The sequence below is a fragment of the Dromaius novaehollandiae genome, chromosome 11 (genome assembly GCF_036370855.1).
Source record: "Dromaius novaehollandiae isolate bDroNov1 chromosome 11, bDroNov1.hap1, whole genome shotgun sequence".
Taxonomy (NCBI): domain Eukaryota; kingdom Metazoa; phylum Chordata; class Aves; order Casuariiformes; family Dromaiidae; genus Dromaius; species Dromaius novaehollandiae.
This window is the reverse complement of record NC_088108.1, coordinates 24,127,471-24,147,103: the sequence shown is the minus strand read 5'-3', so window position 1 is coordinate 24,147,103 and position 19,633 is coordinate 24,127,471. Positions and strand designations below refer to the sequence as shown.

Here is a 19,633-nt window from a genome sequence, read left to right as displayed (position 1 = left end):
TGTCAGAGAGGACAACAGACCCATCAGGGAGATGCATCCTGGTTGCCCACTCCTCTGGCTGGGTGGCCCACGGGCCAGCTGCCCTGCATGCACTTTCCCTGCTAACAGGATCTCCTGTGCCTGGCTGCAATGTCACGGTCCCTGTGCTGCTCAGGGCTCCTGTCTCCAGCATGGGTCTGGCTGGGGGTCACCAAGCTACACCTGCCACTAGTCCCAGCCTCTTTTCTCCTTGGAGATTTTATCTTGGAGGAATTTGAAGAATTTGTGCATCTGCCAGGACGTACAGAGAACCTGGACATGTCTCCAGGCAAAGGATATGGCAGGAAGGCGTGTGATCAGATATGCATGTGCGTGTGTGTGCACAGGCTATTCACAGCTGCCCACGGGCAGAGGTGTTGTGCAAAGCAAAGCACAGCCACTGCAGCTGGAGTGTCCAACCCTTCTGTCATGGAAAGCTGAATAAAAGAGCCCAAAGTGCCACTGCTCTGGGCCATGCCACAGGCCAAGGGAGTTGTGCCTTGGAGTGGCAAAGGCAAAGGAAAAGCCAAAAACGTCTGCCCCAGCTTGTTCCCTCCTCCCCCAGACTGAGCCAACAACGCTCCAGCCACCCCAGGGCAGCCTGCTCTGTCCTGGTGGATGCCCTTTCCCAGCTGAGCTGCTGCTGGAGGTTTCCAGTGGTTTAGGAGAGGAGCTCTCGGCCACGCAAAGCTGTGATGTTGATATCTCTAAGCCCAGAATGAGATTTTCCAGCACTGCTCCTCCTACATCTCGCTCCCATCTCCAGCCTCCTCCTCGCCCCTCCAAAGCCAAGCTTGTGCTGAGGAGTCCTGAACACATAGATGAGGCCTCGGCTTAGGTGCTTAGCATCAGGAGGTCCCTCTGGGTAGGACGTACTGTTCAGATCACAGCCGATGAGCTCCATGCGCAGCGTGGTCCGGACGTTGTAGTGAGTGGGGTTAATGCGGATGTAGCGGGCGATGATCGGAGGGTTGAAGCGATTTTCTTTCACTCCAGTAGCATCCACATTTGCAAAGAAGAGCTGAAGAGAAAGGGAGAGAAGGACTGTTGTACCAGTAGAAAGAGACCTGTACAGGACTCTGGAACTGGCAGGAACAAGGTCACTTTAGTTTGACACTTCTATATTTTGCCACCATCTTTACAGGAGACCAGCAGCTCTGGGAAATTACCTCAGATGCAACTCAAACCAATGAAATATGAGTGGGCCAAATCAGGGTGAACCACTGAGAAACAGGAAGGGGAGAAACTTAGCGTCTACCCAAATTAACATTTTTTAAATTTTCATCAAACCAAAAAGATGAAAAGGTATCCATCCTGGGACTTTTGAACCTGGGAAATGTTTTGACTATAGCTGGTGGAGGCTTTTTAGACTTTTATGGATTCTTCTCCTGCTGAAATGACCAGTTTATGCATATTCAGGTTGTGGGTTTTTCTGACGAGTAGAGATCCCCCAAATCATTTGAATCTGCACGGTGTTTTCAGGGGGCCAAATTTGCACTTGGGGTCAAAAAAGATATTCAAGAAAAATCTTTTCTCTATCTCTAAATAACATGCATCATATTGTTAAGTGGTGGATCTCACAGCCACATGTGACCACGGAAAGAAAGAAGTCAGTTAATTTAAAATGAGACAGGCAGACACAGACAGAAAGCCCCTTGCAGATCTGTGAGCTACAGTTCAGTCATCCCAGCAGTGAGCGCTTTCTCTTTCTGTCCTGCTCCTGGGCTCAGGGAGATCTAAACCCTGTGCACTGAACTTCTCAGCGCTCATCACCCCAAGAGACCTCATTTTGGGAAGACACCGTCTTTCTCAAGGCCCGTTCCTCTCACCATCTGGGTGCTGGTAGCGTTCCCCTTGTATCTCCTCCACCTGTGCCCATCGAGGCTGTAGAAGACAACAAACTGGGAGATGTAGAGACTGGAGAACTTTTGTCGGGCCCCTTGGGTTTTTATGCCGTGGATGATCATGAGATGCAAAAGGTCCACCTGAGAACAGAACACAGGGATTAATTTCTGAAGGAAAACACGACCCATATTCAGGCAGTGCATCGTAAACCCGTGGGACTCACTTCCTCATGGTGTAACTGAGCACAGGTTATGAAACTAGTTAAAGTAGTCATTTATAAATGCACAAGTCAAGCAATAGCTGAGAGGGGACAGGGGAGAGCTCTCTCTTAGAGATGAGCTATTCTCACTTGTCCTTTGGGGCATCTCTGCACACTCTTCTGCTGCAACTGGACCATTGAGGCGGTTCCTCTGCTGCACTGAGGATGGGTCCCCTGGTCAGGCTGGCTCAGTGGTGGCCAGAATGACTGTCATTCCCCGAAGGGAGAGCAGGGAAACAGCAGGACTTTGCTGGGGAAACACTACCCGTGTGCCCGGTCCTTCCGCAGAGCCCGTCGGCCACAGGCAGGCCCTCCCTGCACCCCAGCGATGCCTCCAGCCACAGCAGCAGCTCTTACCTGGATCCAGGCATCGCTGTGGTCAGTGCTCCAGGCATTGATGGAGCCAGTGTTGTCCAGCCTGGCCAAGTGAGGGGCCCACTGCCCTACGAGGAGAGCACACAGGGAGGTAAGAGGGTGCTGCTGGCCCCAGCTCGCTTCCTGGCACTGCCTGGCCCAAGGTGGTGAGAAATTCATCCACGGAGAGAAGAAGCCAAGGCATTCACAGCCAACAGCAGGGCCTGAGGATTGCTGCTCACCTGGGGGTTAGTAGCCACGTGCAGGGCCCCGACATGATGGACCAGGCAAGGTCCAAGGGGGATCCTGAGGTGGGCATGCATAGGAGAATGACCCTCCCGGGGACCCCAGCGTAGTAGGGCCTTGGCTAGGGAAATCACCCGAGTTGCGCTGGCTGAACGTGGCCCCAGCTTAGCCTTCCTCCTTGCCGCAGCACCCCCGTACTCACCATACTGCCCCGAAGCCGTGATCTGAGAGTCTGCGATGTGGCCAGAGGCCAGGCCAAGGGCACTCTGGCAGTCTGCAGCCAAACGGGAGAGGAAACGGGAAAACCAGGGAGAGTTCATCAGATAATGAGGCTTTCAGAAGAAAAGCCTAAGCTGACGAGCAGCCCGCAGCCTTGGGGCAGGTGTCTCCAGCCCCCAGAAACCCCCCAGGCCTGTTTGTCTTGCACCGTGCAGTGGGTTTTGGATGCCTCCCCATCCATCCCTGCATTTTAGGGGTGCTGTAAGTCCAAGTGACCCCAACACCAGCAGCAGAGAGGTCCCAGTCCCAGCCAAAGCAGCCTCTTGCCAGGCTGGTGCTGCGCCCTCCAGTCCCCCTGACCCTGATCGCCCATCCCCATGTCCTCATCTCCCAGCTATGCTGACAAGTGTCTCCTATACCCGTGTCTTGCTCCTGGGCCTGTTCGTTGCTAGGCAGCATCTTTTAAAAACAAATATCACGTCGTTAAAGGAAAGCCTGCCTGACAGCCCTGTCTTTCAGTGTTTCTCGTCTGGTCTCCTGAGCACTGGGCTCCTTCTCTCTTACAGTAACTGTTATTTTCAGAGGTGCCACGTCTCGGCATCGTTGCCATATGGGAAACACTTCTGGGGAAAATGTGAGTTTGAAATCTTAACCAGATTTTTAACTTCTGGAAATATTTTCTGGCTGACATTTAAGGCTCCTTAAGGAAGAAGAGAGAGTCTGTCATGGTGTGAGGTAAAATATTAGTCTCGCAAGCCATTTCCCCCAATGTTTAGTTAAAGTGAGGGAGAAATGGGTTGATTTTGGAGTGAACGGAGTGAAAGGTTTCGCAGGGGAAACTCTGAGAGCCCTGGGGGACAGGGGAGCCCCAGCGCCTCTCGAAAATGTGCCGTGTTGGGGCGATCCAGCCCCTCTGCCGCTGCTCCCTGGCCAAGGCTGAGCCAGCGAGCGGGGCACGACGAGGGTCACTCACTCAGGTTGTACACGAGGAAGAGGGCACTCATCCCGGCTTGCTGGTGCTCGCCCACTTTGCACTCCACGCGCCAGATCCCGGCGTGCGAGGGCCACATCTCCACCGTCCCGAAGACACCTGGCCGAGAACGGGGAGCGGAGCAAAAGGCGGTTGGTTACTAGCCGTAATGGGGTGCCGTGGTGCCAAGCACGGTGCAAGCACAGAGCTAGACTCCTCCAGACCCGTTTCCCCATCCTAGCTCTGCCTCACCAGGCTTGGCACGTTCTACCGGGCACCGGCATGAAGCCATCGCAGCCGGGGTGCGCACGGAAAATGCCCGGTTCCCACACTGCGGCTCACCGGGATAGAGGTTGTAGACGCCCATGCGATACTCCTGGTTCGTCCTGACGCTGAACAGCTGCCCGTGGAAATGGACGGAGTGGATATCCTCTGTGCTGCCCATGTTCAGGAGGTGCCATCGGACCCGCTGCTGCTGAGCCATCACCAGCCCGGGCAGCGTGTCCCCCACGTAGCCGTTGATGGCTGGAGGGAAGGCAGTGGTCAGGGACAGCCAGCTCATGGGACGGCTCAAGGTCCCTGACAGGAGCTGACCGGCTGCTTTCCCAGCTCAGCACAGATCCTGGGATGGGAGGGGAAGGGGAAAGGGGAAAGGTCCTCACCATGGAAGGAATGGTTTCTCTTAAAGTCAGGGTTGTCCTGCTGGATGCGGCAAGGAGGGCGGCAGTTCCTCTCCATGTTCTCCTGGAAGTACCAGCTTTTGGTCTCGTCAAAGATGGTGAAGAGCAGGGAGAACTCCTGCACAGCCAGCTGCCGCCTGAAAACGGAGCTCAGCACCCCGCGGCGGCAGATGATCAGTGGCCCAATGAGGCCGGAGTGAAGATCCTTCTCCTGCCGGGAAGCCAGGGAAAGACAGGTTTGCCTCAGAGGGGGAGGTAGGGCTGACGCCAGCAAACTGGCATAGCACTGGGGAAACTGGTGGACCTGTCTGTGTCCTGGCTCCCACCGCAACTGCCCCATGCACAGGGACATACCTGGCTTCACTGGGGGAGCCCCTCCCTGTCCCCAGCTAAGAAGGGCCGCATGGTGAGGGTTTTCACCTGCTTTCAGAGGAGTTGGCATCTGTGCATCTGTCCAACTGTCCAACAGGGCCTGCCCTGCTAATATTGGAACCCGAGGGCCAAATTCAACCAGATTTGGCAGAGGGGAAATGGACTCAAGAGTGCTCATTTCCTACAAGTCACAAAAATTTGCAACTAGGGAAAGGGAAGAAACACAAATAGGGGAAGGGAAAGCAGCAATGGAACTTCATCACAGTGTTAGACACTCGAGAATCCACGCTGCCAGGGGCTGCTTTGAGCACACCGCCATAGGAAAAGCCGTGACCCCCACAGCGAGACCCCCAGGTGTGCTGCCAGCTGTTCACAGTCTACGCAGGATTGCCCCGCGGCATGGGTTCCCACCCACCAGGTCCATGTTGGAGAAGTAAGCCCAGGCCTTGCAGTCGAACTCCTGGGTGGTGGGTGCCATCTGGGGCAGGACTTTCCAGGAGTACTGCCGGAGCTCGCCGGGCTGCACTGCCTCCTGGCCCTCCATCGCCCCGTGCGTCTCCTCATAGGCTTGCAGCGTGGAGTGGAAGGAGAAGGGCCGTGAGGCCAGATTCTTGAATGAAACCTGCGCCAAAGGGAAAGGGAAGCTGAAGGAGTGTGGGAGAGGGCTATGCACAACTCTTAGGGAGCCCTGGTCCACAGGACGGGGCTCAGATCCAGGCCCAGCCAGCTGGTGGGAAGAAGGCAGCCACGTCCCTGGTGCCCAGACCCACAGCTGGGCCCCATGCCTCAGCCAACCACTGCTGAACCCCAATCTGGGTCTGTGCAGTGTGATCCTCAAAGTGCAGCCCAGACACGTCAGCAGGATGAGGCTCTCCCTTGGCTTAATGGGAGCCCAGCAGAGCTGAGCCAAGGTCAGCTACACGAACTGACTCCACAGCCCAAAGGTGCTGAATCCATCCTGAGGAAGATTTCAGTGAAAGCTGGGCAACTTCTCCAGGAATATGAGTCCTGAGCCTACTCAGGGGCCCTTCACCTGGTCCCTGGGTTGATGCTGAAGGACCTTTGATGATGAGTGAAACCAGATCCTGCTCTCACACAGGGACCCCGAAGGAGCTGTGCTGAACCCTGTTTGGCTCAGTCACCATTTCACAGTCTCTTCACCCAAAAGGTGGCAGAGCCCAGGAGCTGCCTGGGCTGTGCTGCTGCAGGCGGTGGGTCTGTCTCAAGCACAGGGCTTTGCAGCTGCTTTGCTGAACACCCCAAGGTTCCTGTTGGCCCATTTCTCCAGCTGCTGAGGTTCTCAGAGTGGTGGCCCTGCCTCTGACCTGGTGCCATCCATGTGCCACACGGGGTGCCAGCGGGGCAGCTCCTGCCCCCGAGCCCTCGAGATGAATCCACAGGAACCACAGAGCCCACAAGCATACCTCAGTGCTAGCAGAGGCGGGGGGGAAGGGGAGAAATTTCAGGGTTAGTAGGGAACGGGGACTTTCAATTCACCATGATGACATCTTCAACTTCTGCCCTGATGTACGGCCCGAGGATGCCCAAGTGCTCGTCCAGCTCCCCGCGCACCAGCGGCTGAGTGAAGGAGCCGTCCAAGTACTCTCGGAAAACCACCTTGCGGTACTGCCGGAAAGGCTTCCTCCTGCCGCCCAGGGGGTCCCTGCAGGGATGAAGGTGGTTACGCAGGTTGGGACACTCCCCTCGAGGGAGGGCAGCCGTGGCAGGGCTGTGTGGGACCCCAGGGTGAAGCCACGGGCGCCTGTGCAACGTCTGCACCCCAGCATCCCACACAGCTCCAGGCCTGCTCCCTCCCCCAGGAGCACTTCTGAGAGTCGTCGATGATGGCCTAAACACGTGGGCTCCCCCAAAGCCCTGACTGCATGGTCCAGGCAGGAGCCGCCAGACCATTCTCATGGGTGCCCCGGGACAGCCCTTGAGCTGGCTGCAAAGCTGAGCGATTTGTGGGAGTGAATGGAGCAGATCTAGAGGATCTCTGACCCATTTGCAAGGAAGCTCAAGGTCACGAGATACAAAGATCTCTGTGTGGACAGATGGCTCTGGGAGCATCCTTCTACCAGTCACGTTGCCCACAGATCTGTGATCCCACCTGCCAGGAGCCACCGACTCACACATCGAGCCATGCCATGCAGTGCTGGGGGAATGCACAGGGGCCAGTGGCACTTACGTGGCTTTCAGGAAGTGCTGGGGTCTCTGATTCCCATATTCCCACATCACCTCGACCGCCGCAATGAAATACTGCCTGATCTCTCCCTGGAAGGAACGTGGGTCATGCTCCTCTTCCCCATAGATGTCAAAGTCCTCCATGGTCTGCCCTGTGTCACCATACTCATCGTAGTCTGGCTTGTCAGTCTTTGGCTTCGAAGTGCTGGAACCAGTCCTGTTGTTTAGAGCCGAGCTCTCCAGCTGGTCTGGGGCATGGTTCCTCTTCTCAGCTGGGCCGCTGCTCTCTCCATCCTCCTCAGCATCTCCCAGGCCCTGGCCCTCTCTCTTCCCAGCTTGTCTGAGGACATCTTCCCCTCCAAGCACCCGTCGTGCATCCGAACTGGCTTGTGCATATTTGTGTGGTTTCTCAATAGCACTGTGGTTGCGAGTGGGGTCACTTGGAGACAGGGAATAGTTCTTCTTGGAGGCCAGTTTCATAGGGATTTCTGCTGGGCTTTGCCCAGATGTGCTCCCAGGCACATAGTCCTCAGCATTGGCCTCGAGCTGCCGAGGCTGGGGCCCGAACCAGCTTCTTTCCTCACCTTGCTGCTCCACCGAGTTTGTCTCCTCCTCCATTAGGCTTCTGTTCTGAGCCTGCTCACTCCAGGGAGCCCTCCAGGCTGCATCTCTGCCCTGCTGCCACTCAGCTAAAGCTGGGCTCTCCACGCCCCCAGCGTGCCCCACTGCCCGAGGCAGGGCTGGGTCCCAGTTTGAGGCCAGGTCTCCAGCCACAGTGACAGCCTTCATTTCTGAGCTGCTGGCAGCAGTCGCCTTCTTGTTCGTTGGTGTTCCCAGCACAGGGAAGGGGCTCCCATGGGGCTGAGCCCCCTCGCTGCTGCTCTGGGCACCCCTGCCTGGGTCCGACCACCCCTTAGGATGCAGCATCTCGGGGGTCTGGCCGGACAGATCCTGCTCCACTTTGTTACCCTCAGAGAGGGGTTCTCTGCTGCCAGGTGAACTGGCTTTTGGAAGACCTGGACCATGCATCAACCCTCCTGCCTCAGGCCGAGGCACTGTCCCTGGGACAGGAACCTCCTCCTCGCTCTCCACTGACCTGGCTTGTCGGTGCCTCAGATCAGGGCCAGCCAGGCTCCGGTCTGGAGCTCCGTGTTTAAACCTCTCCTGGCTTTTTAAGAAAGCATTTTGTGAGTGCCTTGTTTCATTGGCCACGACATTTGATTTGGGAAAGGCATGACTGTCCATCTCCGGCAACCCCTTGGACACTACAGCATCTTGAAAAACTGCCTCCAGAATCAATTCATCTGTCTCTTCCGTCACGATATGAGCAGAAGGCTCAAGGTCATTGCTGTGCACAAAGGCAGTTTCCAGAGGACTTTTGCCTTTGGCAGATTTGCTGGCCTCTAGTTCTGTGGCATCTTTTGCAGGCAAGGAGTTACTCTCCTCCAGGGAGATTTGACCTTGTACAGATTTGCTGGGCCCCACATCTGACAAAGAACCATTCTTCACTTCAAAAAAGCCTTGTGAAACCACTTCATGAAGTCTTTTTTCTAGCCCAGCATCTAGCTCCTTTGAAGAATGATTGCTTCCTTCAGTGTGACTCTGAACTATAGCTTGAGAAGTCCTGTTGTCTTCTCTTTTGCCTGAAGATGCTGAAGGATTAGGCAGTGTGAAAGAGGAATTACTATCAGTACTAAAGGTCAGTTCTGTACCGATTGTTTCCCTTGACTTGTATAGATTTAAGGATACTTTATCAGTCCCTTTTAGTGACTCGTTTTTAGCACCCTCTGAAGACATGCCTGGAAGTCCTGGATTGTGCTCCAGGTCATTTGGATGGAATGAGCTCCTGTTCTCTACAAGAGGAGCTCTGCTAGCAGCAGAGGAAATCGTTTCCCACAAGCCTTTTGCATGTGACTCCTTCTGCTCTCCTGGCTGAATAGCTGGTTGAGGCTCTGCTGCCAAGATCTGTAACGTACTAGTAGAGCTTTCTCCAGGTGGGAGAGCCCCAAATCCTTGAACCTGGTTGATGGCTTTTGATAATTCTTCTTCATCTTCCAGGAAGGATTCATAAGACACTGGGTCATAGTTTGTCTCTGGCAAAGAGGACATGGAGATATCAGCTGGATGTGGGATCGTTCCTGAAAGTACTGATGAAGGGGTATCAGAATTACTGCCATTGCTCAGCAGGGCCCCGTGCCTGGGTTTTGTTAAGCACAATCTTGGCTTCTCTGTCTCACTGCTTGAAGACGTGACATTGTTTGGCTGCTTATTCACACATGGCCTGCGCCACCTCTTTCTCTTAGAGAAGCCCCTGGGCTGTAATTCGAAGGTGTCCTCTTCCTCATAATCCACGTAATCTTCCCCATCAAAATATTGTTCATGCTGGCACTGAGAGACTGTGAACTTGGCGTGCATCCCCCGGTCTCTGAAGTCAGGGTTCAGGCACCCCAGCATCCAGACGCCTGTCTCAGGGGAGGACAAGAGACCATCAGCAGCCTGTCGCCCTGGGAAATCGAGAGCTGCCACCCCCACGGCATTCCCTTGCTAGCACATCCTGTATTCGGAGGCAGCCTCCGACTCATGCTAGTGATTTCCTGTTTTCATAATCCCTAAAATATCTTCCACCCAGACTCACAAGACATCAGGGTTGTTGGCAACGTTAGAACTAACCCTGGCAAGTAATGTTGGCAGGGTCAGTGTTTCCTGACAGAGCTGGAGAGCTACGTGCACCTGCAAGTCCTCAACAACAGCTTGGCATGAACCGGTTAATACCATGGGAATCTGCAGTGCCTCCAGGCTTATTCCCAGCAGCAGGGTAATCACCATCCTCCTCCCCCAAAGACAAGCCTGTGCTGTCAAACACTCCTCTCTCCCCGACCCAGTCATCATGTCTTTCCCACTCAGGGAAAATGAAATGAATACCCAGCCTCTTGCTCACATCCCCGGCCAACGCATTCGCTCCGTACAGCACCTCTTCTGCAGACGAGAGCAGGTGAGGAGGGATGCAATAACCAGACTCTGACGCTGGAGTGAGCTGCCATCTCCTGCCAGCAGAGCTGCTGGCTTTGTTTGTATCAGCAAGCAAAGTCAGAGCTCAAATGGATGAACTGTTTGGCTGGGATGTAGAAAGCTGCCTAGGCTGTCTAGAAACCGTGTCAGCTTGGCTCAGCAGCAGCACTCCCAAGCCTTCTCAAGGCCACAGCCTGCGATGGTCATCAGCGTTACCCTTAGAGCAGGGCCCTGCTTTCTCCCCGCAGCAGCATCGGGGTGTGGGGGGAAAGATGGGCTGTAGCTCTGCGGTGCCCCAGCTCTCCAGCGTGCAGGGGCATCAAGTCACTTGCTAGTGCTGTCCCCAGCAGCACTGCGGCCACCCTCCGTGGCCAAGGCTCCCGTTTTTGACAGCCAGCCCCTGAACAGGGCACGTCGGAATCCATCACCACTTGGGTGCTGGGACCCACAGCCATGGGGCAGAGAGGGCTTAGACAGGAGTAGACACATGACCAGCACGTCGGCGTCTGCAATCCAGCCACAAGCCGAGCTGAACCCTCAGCGAGGACAGCACTGCTGCCCCGCTCAGCCTCTGATCTCCGAGCCAAGGGCACACAGGCACAAGGTCCACGGGACTCACACTACTGCAGCCAGTTGATTGGCTTGACGTTGCATGTGTCCTTAACACACCCTAATTACGAAATCAAACACAGTAATTTAAGCCATTTCTTTGGTTTAAACTTGGGGGAGGATTTTAATCATTGCCTTTCACTTTGCCATTGTGCATCCTTTGCTCACAGGGCTGCTGAAAAGCGACCACTAGATCTAGTGCTAGAGCCCAGCATCACCATGACTGAAGATGCTCGCTTGTCTCTCCTGTCATACCCAGCCCGTAGGTTTATAGAACAGCCCATGTTACTAACCTGGCTTTTCCAAGCTCATGAAGACCGTTTCTCCAGAAAACGGGAAAAGGGTAAGCACGTCCTCAAAGACCATGTTGCGTTTGAATGTGTTTCCAGTGAAGAAGACAGAGAGGAAATCTGTCTGGGCCCCAACGCTTAGGATGTACCAGTACACGACTTCATTCAGGCACAGGTTCAGTTGGAGGTTGTCAAAGACAAAGCCGTTAATAGCTGGAAGAGACGAGGGGGGTGAGAGGTTTCAGCAGGACTCAGCCCTCTCATGGTTGCTGCACTGCTGCATGGTCTCTGGTTGCTCACTGCACATGAGGGGTGGCTTGGGCAAGTGTGTGGGGCTTCAGTTCATCACCCACCCTCAAAGGGAAGAGAAGCCTGTGCCCTGGGGCGGAGATGGAGGTTTTTGTGGGGACACCCTGGCTCAGGCACTCACTGTGCATCACATTGGAGGCGTAGAACTGGGGATCCTGCGTGTCCACGTGGCCTGGGTCAGTGCAGAACCTCTGGATGTTCTCCTCCAGGTACCAGCTGCGATTCTCATCAAAGACCGAAAACAGCACCAACCTCGTCTCATCCGACATCATCTGGGAGGCAGAGAGGGAAGGAGTAATTCCTGGTCTGATTAGAGAGGCCCACAGGTCCCAGCGTGGCTGCTGGGAGGGTGTGGAGTGGTTTACTGCTCTTTCAGAGGGGTTAGGTCCACGTTTGGAGAGAAGAGGCAATGGGAAGGAAGATGGGGAAGGCAGGGGGACTGGGACTGAAGATGGGGTTGAAGAGGGCAGGAAGAGGAACTACAGGCAAGTTTGGTTTCACCAAAACATTCCACCCACCACAGTTATTCCAGCTTTTTAGCCTGGCAGTTGAGGTGACAAAGCATCCCCCTCTCAGAGGAAATGAGATGCTCTCTCTCTGCCACACCTGGACGGACCCACCTGATTTCCCCTCTGGTCCATGGATTTCTTGAAGCAGATCAAGAGGGGGCCAATGAGGCCTGAGGCTGTGTCTCGGGTCGGGTTGATGGAGCTGTAGTAGAAACGGGTGAGGCAGCGAGGATCCGCGTGTGTTGGCCCGTCCTCGGTTGTGACCGTCCAGCTGTAGGTGAACGACTGGCCAGGGGGGACAGGAATGTCCTTCACATCCCGAGCTGGTAACACACAGACAAAGGGCAGATATGTAAGGTCCGGGCTGTTCCTGCAAGGAGTGATCCCACTCTATAAAAGAGTTCATAAAGGAGGTTTCCCAACCACACGAGTCACATGAAAAACTACTCAAACAAAGGCACTGCGGTGGCACAAAAGGGACTTTTCTTTGGATGCTCCTGAAGTCACTCGAATCCCAAGATAGAGCTTGAGCAGGAGGGACACGTAACACAGGTTCTGCCAAGCAGTGCAGACACGCTGGTGCCATCATGCGATGCAGGAGCCCAGGGCCCCCGGCTGCCATGGGCACCGAGACCACCCGGCATGAGGGACAGCAGTGACAGTTCAAGCTCCCTGGCCACGGTGGGAGGCACGCTGGCTGCCAGCTCCTGCAGCAGCCCTGGCTGGACAAAAGGAGCTCCTGGGGCCAGCTGAGGATGGAGAGCTGTGTGCCTAAGCTTGAAAGCCCTTGGGACCAGTGCAGACTGCAAAGTTTGCCTGCTCTGGCCTGCCTAGGGCAGTGTGCAGATGAAGGTACAGAGCTGAGCAGAAGGAGTAGAATGGGTGAAAAACAAGGAAAGGTAGAGTTTTAACCAAATACAGCCTAAGACCCTAAGAAAAGGAGGGAGGAGATGGGAAGAAATAGAGGGAAAATTCAAATACAAATAAATCCTGGACCACTCTGAGCACTCCTGCACTGACACGGCCTTACGAAAGACCTTTGTCTGCTCTAGATGCCCAGCCGAGCTGTGAAAGCATGGTTTCCCCAGCTCGCACATCAATCAGGGGTAGGAACAGCCCTTTTTGTCTAGACACCCCAGAGAGTAGCGTCCCCCACGGCTCCAGGACCACGACTCGCCCACCTTCACTGAGTGGGTGGCAAAGCTGGCGAGCTGTGTCTGGCTGGGGGGACATTGGCAGTGGGGCAGGGAGCTCCCTGCTCCCTTGCATGGCTTGACTCCCTGAGTGCTGCCATCCGATGGGCCCCTCTGCCCTTTTGACTCTCCTGAAGGAAAACCTTAATTTAGATAGTAGTGGGTCACAAAGATGAACTAGTTCTCTGAACTCCTTAGCGGCTGCCGTCCCGGTTCTGCCACTTCTGCAGCAGCAGAGGAATTTGTCTCCGGTCTCTGCAATTGCCCCCATCGTTGTGATCCTCCAGAAGGGGCAGGTATGGGGGGGGGGGGTACGGTTCTGCCCTGGCAGGACGCAGTGTGGACTTGCAGGAGCAGCGTCCTTGGGAGCACGCTGGCAGGATGCGGGATGGCCTTGTACAAGCAGCGTCCCTGGGAGCATCCGGGCAGGGGACAAAAGCAGTGCTGGGAAGGGGCGGTGGTAACTCAGCAACCCCGGAGCAAAAACTACCAAGCCACTCTCTGCCATGAGGGGTAGAGAGTCTGGATCACAGTGAAAACCCCGCATCAAACAGGGCAGGAGGGAGCCCAGGGAAGGAGGACTATGAGCAAACTGGCAAACGCTGGCAGGATCAGCCAGGGTGGTTGCAGCCCACAGGTCAGCTTGCTTTTGAGCTCATGATAGTTTTATGCCTTTGACACCATCAGTGTGGTGGAGAGGAGAGTCAGGGCCATGGAGAAGAGCTACCGTCCACAGTGGTGTCTGCTCTGTGCCCTGGGGATACAGGCAGCAGGACTGATGTGTGGTGGCTGCAGGAAGCATCCTCTGAAGAGTATCAACTGCCCCAGTTTGTCCAACAGTGCCTCATCAAGCCAAGCAGTGAGCTGGCACTCAGGCCTTGTTTCTGATCCCACCTCTGCCACCGCCTTGCTGGGTGACCTTTGGCAAATCTCCCCTTGCACCTCGGTTCCCCCGCAAGGCACACCGAAGGATGCTGGCTTCCTCTGCGTTGCACCGGGATGTCAGGGGGATGCAGCAATTCCAGGGAAAGTCATCTTGCACCAAATGCAGGTGCACCTGAGGGCAGTCACTGGGGACGTGCGCGGGTGCCGGGCCAGCTCTGTCTGCCATCGCAGCAGAGCCCCGTGGTGGGCACATGGCTCGGGGACCTCTGGACTGGCACTGCGCAGGGGAAGCCTGGCAGGGCTCTCTCCTCAGTCACGGCCTATGGGGGATGCTGGTGGGGCTGGTCCGAGACTGGGACGAGCCCTGGGCAACGACTGCCCTGAGGAAAGGCCTGTGCACCAGACGGTGATTTTGCTTCAGGCTCCTCTGCTGCCTGGGGGAACACCAGAAGATAGTACTGGCCAGGAAGCAGTAATCTCTGTAATCTTGGCAGAAAATGGAAGCCTCTGCGATGGACCACACAACATGGCCCCAGGTCCTTGGCTGACAAGGCCCCTCCTTGCAGCCCATCACACAGCCTTCCCTAAAGAGGGGGTTACACAGCACCAAAGGGGCATTAACCAAGAACTGGCGTCATCTCTGGGAATAGCAGGGCTCAGGCCCTGAGGGTGGATGAGTTAGCCAGTCCATCACAGGCTGCAGGAATCTCTCCTGTCCCGGGAGAAGGGACGACTGGCCACCTGACCGCCTTAACTCCTGAGACCTCCCCGCAGCCTTACCTTCAGAGGCCTTCATGGCGTGGTACGGCCTTACGCTGGTGAGGCCATGAGGGTAGATGTTGTAAGGCCGGCTTGCCAGATTCCTGAAGACGATCTGAAATGAGGATGGCCAACAGGAACATTTAACACTTTCTGAATGTCATGAACCCTTGAGGGTCCCCTCAGGACCCTTGCGGGGAGGGAGCTTGACTCTCGGGAAACGCTGGGCAGCTGCCCTCTGGAATCAGCTACTTGGCAATGTCCAGAGAGGATGAACCCAGATGTGTCTGGGACCAAGAGGGAGGAGGCAGAACAGATGACATGACTGTGTATTTCTTTACCAGTCTTTCCTGGAGGTGCCAATTTCAGGCACATTTTGGGAGGGCATGAAAACAGATTTATTAAAGGGCAAGTTGCTATTCTTAGTCCCACTTTCTGTATGAGACAGAAGAGCTCTTTCAACTCAGAAGGCATCAGAGGACCTAGACACTGAGCATACACAGCAGTCAACAGCATCAGGGCTCTCCACTTCACCATGTGAAGCTCTTTATTTGCTTCCCTAAATAGCTCTGCCAGGGCTTTACCACAGGCGTTACCTCCAGCTCCATGCCCACAGCCACATAGGAAACCCCAGGCAGAGAGCAGAAATGCCAAGCTGCTGGAAACCATCCCATTCCTCCTAGCAGCAAACACGTCAATAAAGGGATATGGGGAGATACAGGCAACAATCCCCAATCCCATATGGTAAGAGCACACAGATGGAGAAAAGTGGAGGGTGAGAGGACACTTTTTTCTTAGAAGCAGGTGCTCAATATCATGTTCCGTGGATAAATGCATGCAATTTTTAAGATGCCTACAATGAAGTCAAATAAAGGGAACTGGGCCAAATCCTGTACATCCCTGCTGAATTTACCAAGAGTTTTTATCCTTAGATTTCAACAGCATCTTCCCTTCTGATGAACTTTGGACATTACCAAACACAACAGATCTCATCAAGGATCTATGCAAGACCACAGCCGTGAACAAAGAGCTGTTAGGAGGCATAGCACCAAGCTCTGAAGTTCCCCCCTCCAGTACCTCTTTGTGGAAAGCAATCTTTCTCTTACCTTAAGCTGATCACCAACCTCCCCCTTAAGGACAGGCCCCAGAATTCCCTTGTCCGGTTGAGCCGACACCTTGCGCTTCTTGAAGGTTGCATCCTCGTACTCCACAAACATGACTTTCTTATACTTGGAACCAATCCGCTGAGGGCCGGCCTCCAGAAACAGGCTCGTGGTCTTTCTGCAGGCAAGACGGAGAGAACAAACGGCCACATGCAGGATGCTGTGACACAGGCGCAGTAAGCAGCACGGTAACGGTCATATCAGGAGCAAGAACCTCCATCTTCTGAGGGCCTACACAACCTGTCTGGGGACTGCCAGTGCAGACACAGGAGCACCCACCCACCTGATCACAATATGGATTCTGCTCAATAACATTACAAGTAATGCTCATCGGTGTTGTAGGAGCCTCAGGGAAGGCCAGCTGCTGTAAGAAGGTGGAACAAAAAGATATTCCCTTCCCAGCAGGACATTCCAGCCCCCTAGAAACAGTACCCAGTGTTTAAGGAAGGAACTCTAACCTCAACTAGGCTGCATACTAGCAGCCTTGGGCTCACCCTCTTCTGTCCTGGCAGGTTGTCCCTGTGTCGGGGAGCACCCCAGGTGCAGAGATAACTCAACAGAGCAGCTGTCTTTCCTCGATCAAGCCAGCTCCTAGGCCCAGCAAGGCCAGCCCCAAGCTGTAGAGGACCTCTCTTCCAGCTGTCCACCTTGTCCTCGCTTACCCTGAGAGGGGCTGCAGGCTGTAACTTGTGCAACGCACACCCCAGTCCAGCTGAGATCTCCATGTGGCGAAGAGCCCTATGACCCTGCTACCGAGGCAGCCCCAGCCACACAGCCTGCATCAGCAGGGTTACAGCGGGACTGGTGACAAGTGTCATTGCCACACAGTGCTGACTAAGGTGCTTCTGCTGAGATATCGCTCTTGCATCACCTCTCCCCAGAAGGAAGCGGGGCAGCTTCAGGAACTGATTGCCTGTGCTGTCTAGAGCAGGTCCTTCCACAAAGGGGAACTCGACCCACATCCCCGGGCTGCGAAAGCACAGGCAGCGAGCACACGTCCCTGCTGTGCGGGGCCTTCTGGTTAGCAGGGTAAGACGATTCACCCCCTTCGCTCCCTGCTCGGAGAGGGCTGGCCCTGGAGACCCGGGTGACAGAGCTGCCTGTGTGGGGCATGGACAGTGGCTTTGGGTAAAATGGAGCAACGCAGTTCCTGAGTTCCCATGGCCTCCCCAAGACCATCCTTCTGAGTCCGCACCTTTAGCATCAGTGAGAAAGGCCAGGCAGAAGGAAAGCAGACTTCTGGGGAAAAGGGGAAAAGATGGCAGAGCTGTCTCGAGGAACAGCCCTTTGTGGTGGCCACACGAACTCACTCTCACCTGTCAAGAGATGCTGGCTTCACTGGGGCATAGTCCCAGTCCATCTCCTCAGCCGCAATGTAATGAGTCCAGGTCACAGGTTCCTCCTTGGCAAAAGAGCGCACTTGGATGACGTGATAAGAAGTCTCCTCATCTTCTTCTTCAGGGTAATCCACGTCCTCTGGCTCATCTGATGGCTCCCCCATCTTCACGAGGCGCTCCTCTGGGCACTCTTCCACCTTCACAAAGGCCTCCATGCCAGCTGGGTTCAAACGAGCCAGGCAGAAAGGGTTGCAATGACTTATCTGCACAGGCATTCATTCCCCCAAGCTCTCTGCTTGGGATGTGTCCTGCTCCGCTACTATCCCCATCAAATGTGCCATCGAATGGTCTGAAATGTGCCACCTTGGTCCAGGGCCAGATTCCATGTGGCTGTAACTCTGGCAAGCAAGAATGGCCTGGGAGTGGCATCACTGCACAGAGCCCTGAGGCCAGGCCATCTCCTGAACTTTTCTCCCCCATCTCTTGCAGAATAACTTACCTTGCTGGTGGGATGGTATCTGGCAGAACATCCGAAACCAGCCGGTTGTCCCTGGCATGGTCTGGGCTGTGCGATACGTGGCAGGGGAGATTTCTAGGCTGCTGAGACGGTGGTTCCTCACCAGGAACGTGTGGCCTTCAAGGAAGATGGAGTGTACTTCGGGCCCAGTGCCCAGCCCAATCACATGCCAATAGACCTGCTTCTTGAGGCACAGCGTGAGACCTGGCAGGAGAGAAGGAAAGCACCCCCAGGGTCAGCACTGCATCCCTCCCTTCTCACAGCTCTCAGTGGCGTGAGGACGCAAATCCTGGAGCCTGGAGCAAATCCTGAGCGCAGCCCCCTGCCCCACGGGGTGATGGCTTCAGCTGGTAGGGGTGGCTGCCTCTGTGTCCGGGTGCTGTGCGTACAAATTAAGGAGGTACAGGTGACCCCAGCTATCTGGCAGCTCCCACCTGTGAGTTAGCTGACAGAGGTGTCTCTAGGGAGGACCCAACCTGATGCTTTTCCAGCTTCAGCAGCCGTCTGGAAGTAAATACAAAACTGACCGCTGCTAAAATTGGGGAAGACCCACCGAGTGGCACCATCAAACGTGAACAGGGACTGTCTGAGCAAAAGACAGCCAAAGGCCCCATCATCCAGCTGAAACAAGGCCAAATGCAGAATGGGGGGCTGGACCCTGGGAAGGGACTGAGGGCAGCGTGCTGGTGTCAGCTCACTGCAAGATGCAGAGGCGAGAGGGGTAAATGTGGTCCTTGACTCTATAAATATGGGAATAGGGAACTGGAAAAAGGAAATATTTGTCTGGTCACAGCACTGGCAAGCCTGATATTAAAACATTGCATCTAGGGCAGGGTTCCAGTATGTCTTCAGTAGCAGCTGAAATACCCAAAAAAGGGCACAGAGAGGTCACTAGTTTTATTTGAAGGCTGGAGAAAATTCCTTCCTCAGACAGATTCAAAGAGCTCAGGCTACTTAGCAAATGGGAGACAACTTGACTGTGTTGTAAAAGTATTTTCCTGGTAAGAAACAACTGTGTGCCAAAGGGCTCTGTAATCTAGTGAGAAAGAGAATAACAAGAACAAGGAAGCTGAAGTGGGACGAAATCAGATACAGAGACAACCACTTGTTTGCAGCACTGAGCACCACGTGGCTGGAATAATCCCCAGCAGCCCAGGAGGAGACAAGGTGGAGGCCCCACTTCTGGGCCATCAGTCAGCTTTCCACTGACCATCTTTCAGGTCGGGTCCCACAGCCAGATGGGAGTCGCTGGGTGGAGGAAGGCTGCCTTGGTGAGGGGAAACCCACTGTGCCTGGGCGGCTGACCAAGAGGTCCGCTCAGCTTTTAAGCTCCACAGATCCACCAAGCTAGGGAATTTAGGGGACTTCTGCTTTTGCCTTTTATTGGAGAAAGGTCAGATGCAGGTGGGAGGTTTCAGGGTGTGCTTCATCAGGGTTGCTGATGGTAATGAGTCTCCTGACAATATTTTCCAGTTTGTCTTGGAGATTCTTTACTCCCAGGCAACTCTGGACTTTCTCCCAGAAGAATACCAGAAACTTTGCCAGTGGCATCAATGAGAGCACGACTGGCCTTCTCTTTTGCTTGATGGGAGCTCTCCAAATCCCATGGAGGTGTGCTGTCAGAGCCAGGCTGGCTGGTGCTGGATTCTCCCCTCTCCCCTCTACCTCCAGTAAAGAGCAAGCTCTTTGCTGTCCCTACAGCTTGTGGTGACCTCAGAGGAGGTCAGTATCCACCACACCTTGCAGCACAGGCAGGAGGAAAAGGGTTCTGCCCCAGAGAGCTTCACTCTAAATGGGAAAGGCAGATAAAGGAGGGAAGGCATGATGTTCCCTCCAGGGGTGGACACACAGCCTAATAGATCCACCACCTGGAAACCCCCCCTTGATGTCCCATCCCACAGTCTTT

The 19,633-nt window shown here is 54.9% G+C and overlaps 1 protein-coding gene across 1 annotated transcript in view; it reads right to left on the bottom strand.

The window, feature by feature from the left end:
• F8 (coagulation factor VIII) overlaps window positions 1-19,633 on the bottom strand; it is a 28,054-nt gene that overhangs the window by 1,450 nt on the left and 6,971 nt on the right. Inside the window, exons 7-23 of the mRNA XM_026110981.2 lie at window positions 17,710-17,931; window positions 17,190-17,430; window positions 15,817-15,991; window positions 14,732-14,825; window positions 11,985-12,196; window positions 11,486-11,636; window positions 11,059-11,268; window positions 7,152-9,609; window positions 6,461-6,626; window positions 5,379-5,585; window positions 4,574-4,802; window positions 4,254-4,436; window positions 3,915-4,031; window positions 2,925-2,996; window positions 2,480-2,565; window positions 1,848-2,003; window positions 895-1,039 (exon numbers count right to left, since the gene is read on the bottom strand). Coding sequence (XP_025966766.2) covers window positions 895-1,039; window positions 1,848-2,003; window positions 2,480-2,565; window positions 2,925-2,996; window positions 3,915-4,031; window positions 4,254-4,436; window positions 4,574-4,802; window positions 5,379-5,585; window positions 6,461-6,626; window positions 7,152-9,609; window positions 11,059-11,268; window positions 11,486-11,636; window positions 11,985-12,196; window positions 14,732-14,825; window positions 15,817-15,991; window positions 17,190-17,430; window positions 17,710-17,931 — 5,124 coding nt within the window. The remainder of the gene's footprint in view (window positions 1-894; window positions 1,040-1,847; window positions 2,004-2,479; window positions 2,566-2,924; window positions 2,997-3,914; window positions 4,032-4,253; window positions 4,437-4,573; window positions 4,803-5,378; window positions 5,586-6,460; window positions 6,627-7,151; window positions 9,610-11,058; window positions 11,269-11,485; window positions 11,637-11,984; window positions 12,197-14,731; window positions 14,826-15,816; window positions 15,992-17,189; window positions 17,431-17,709; window positions 17,932-19,633) is intronic.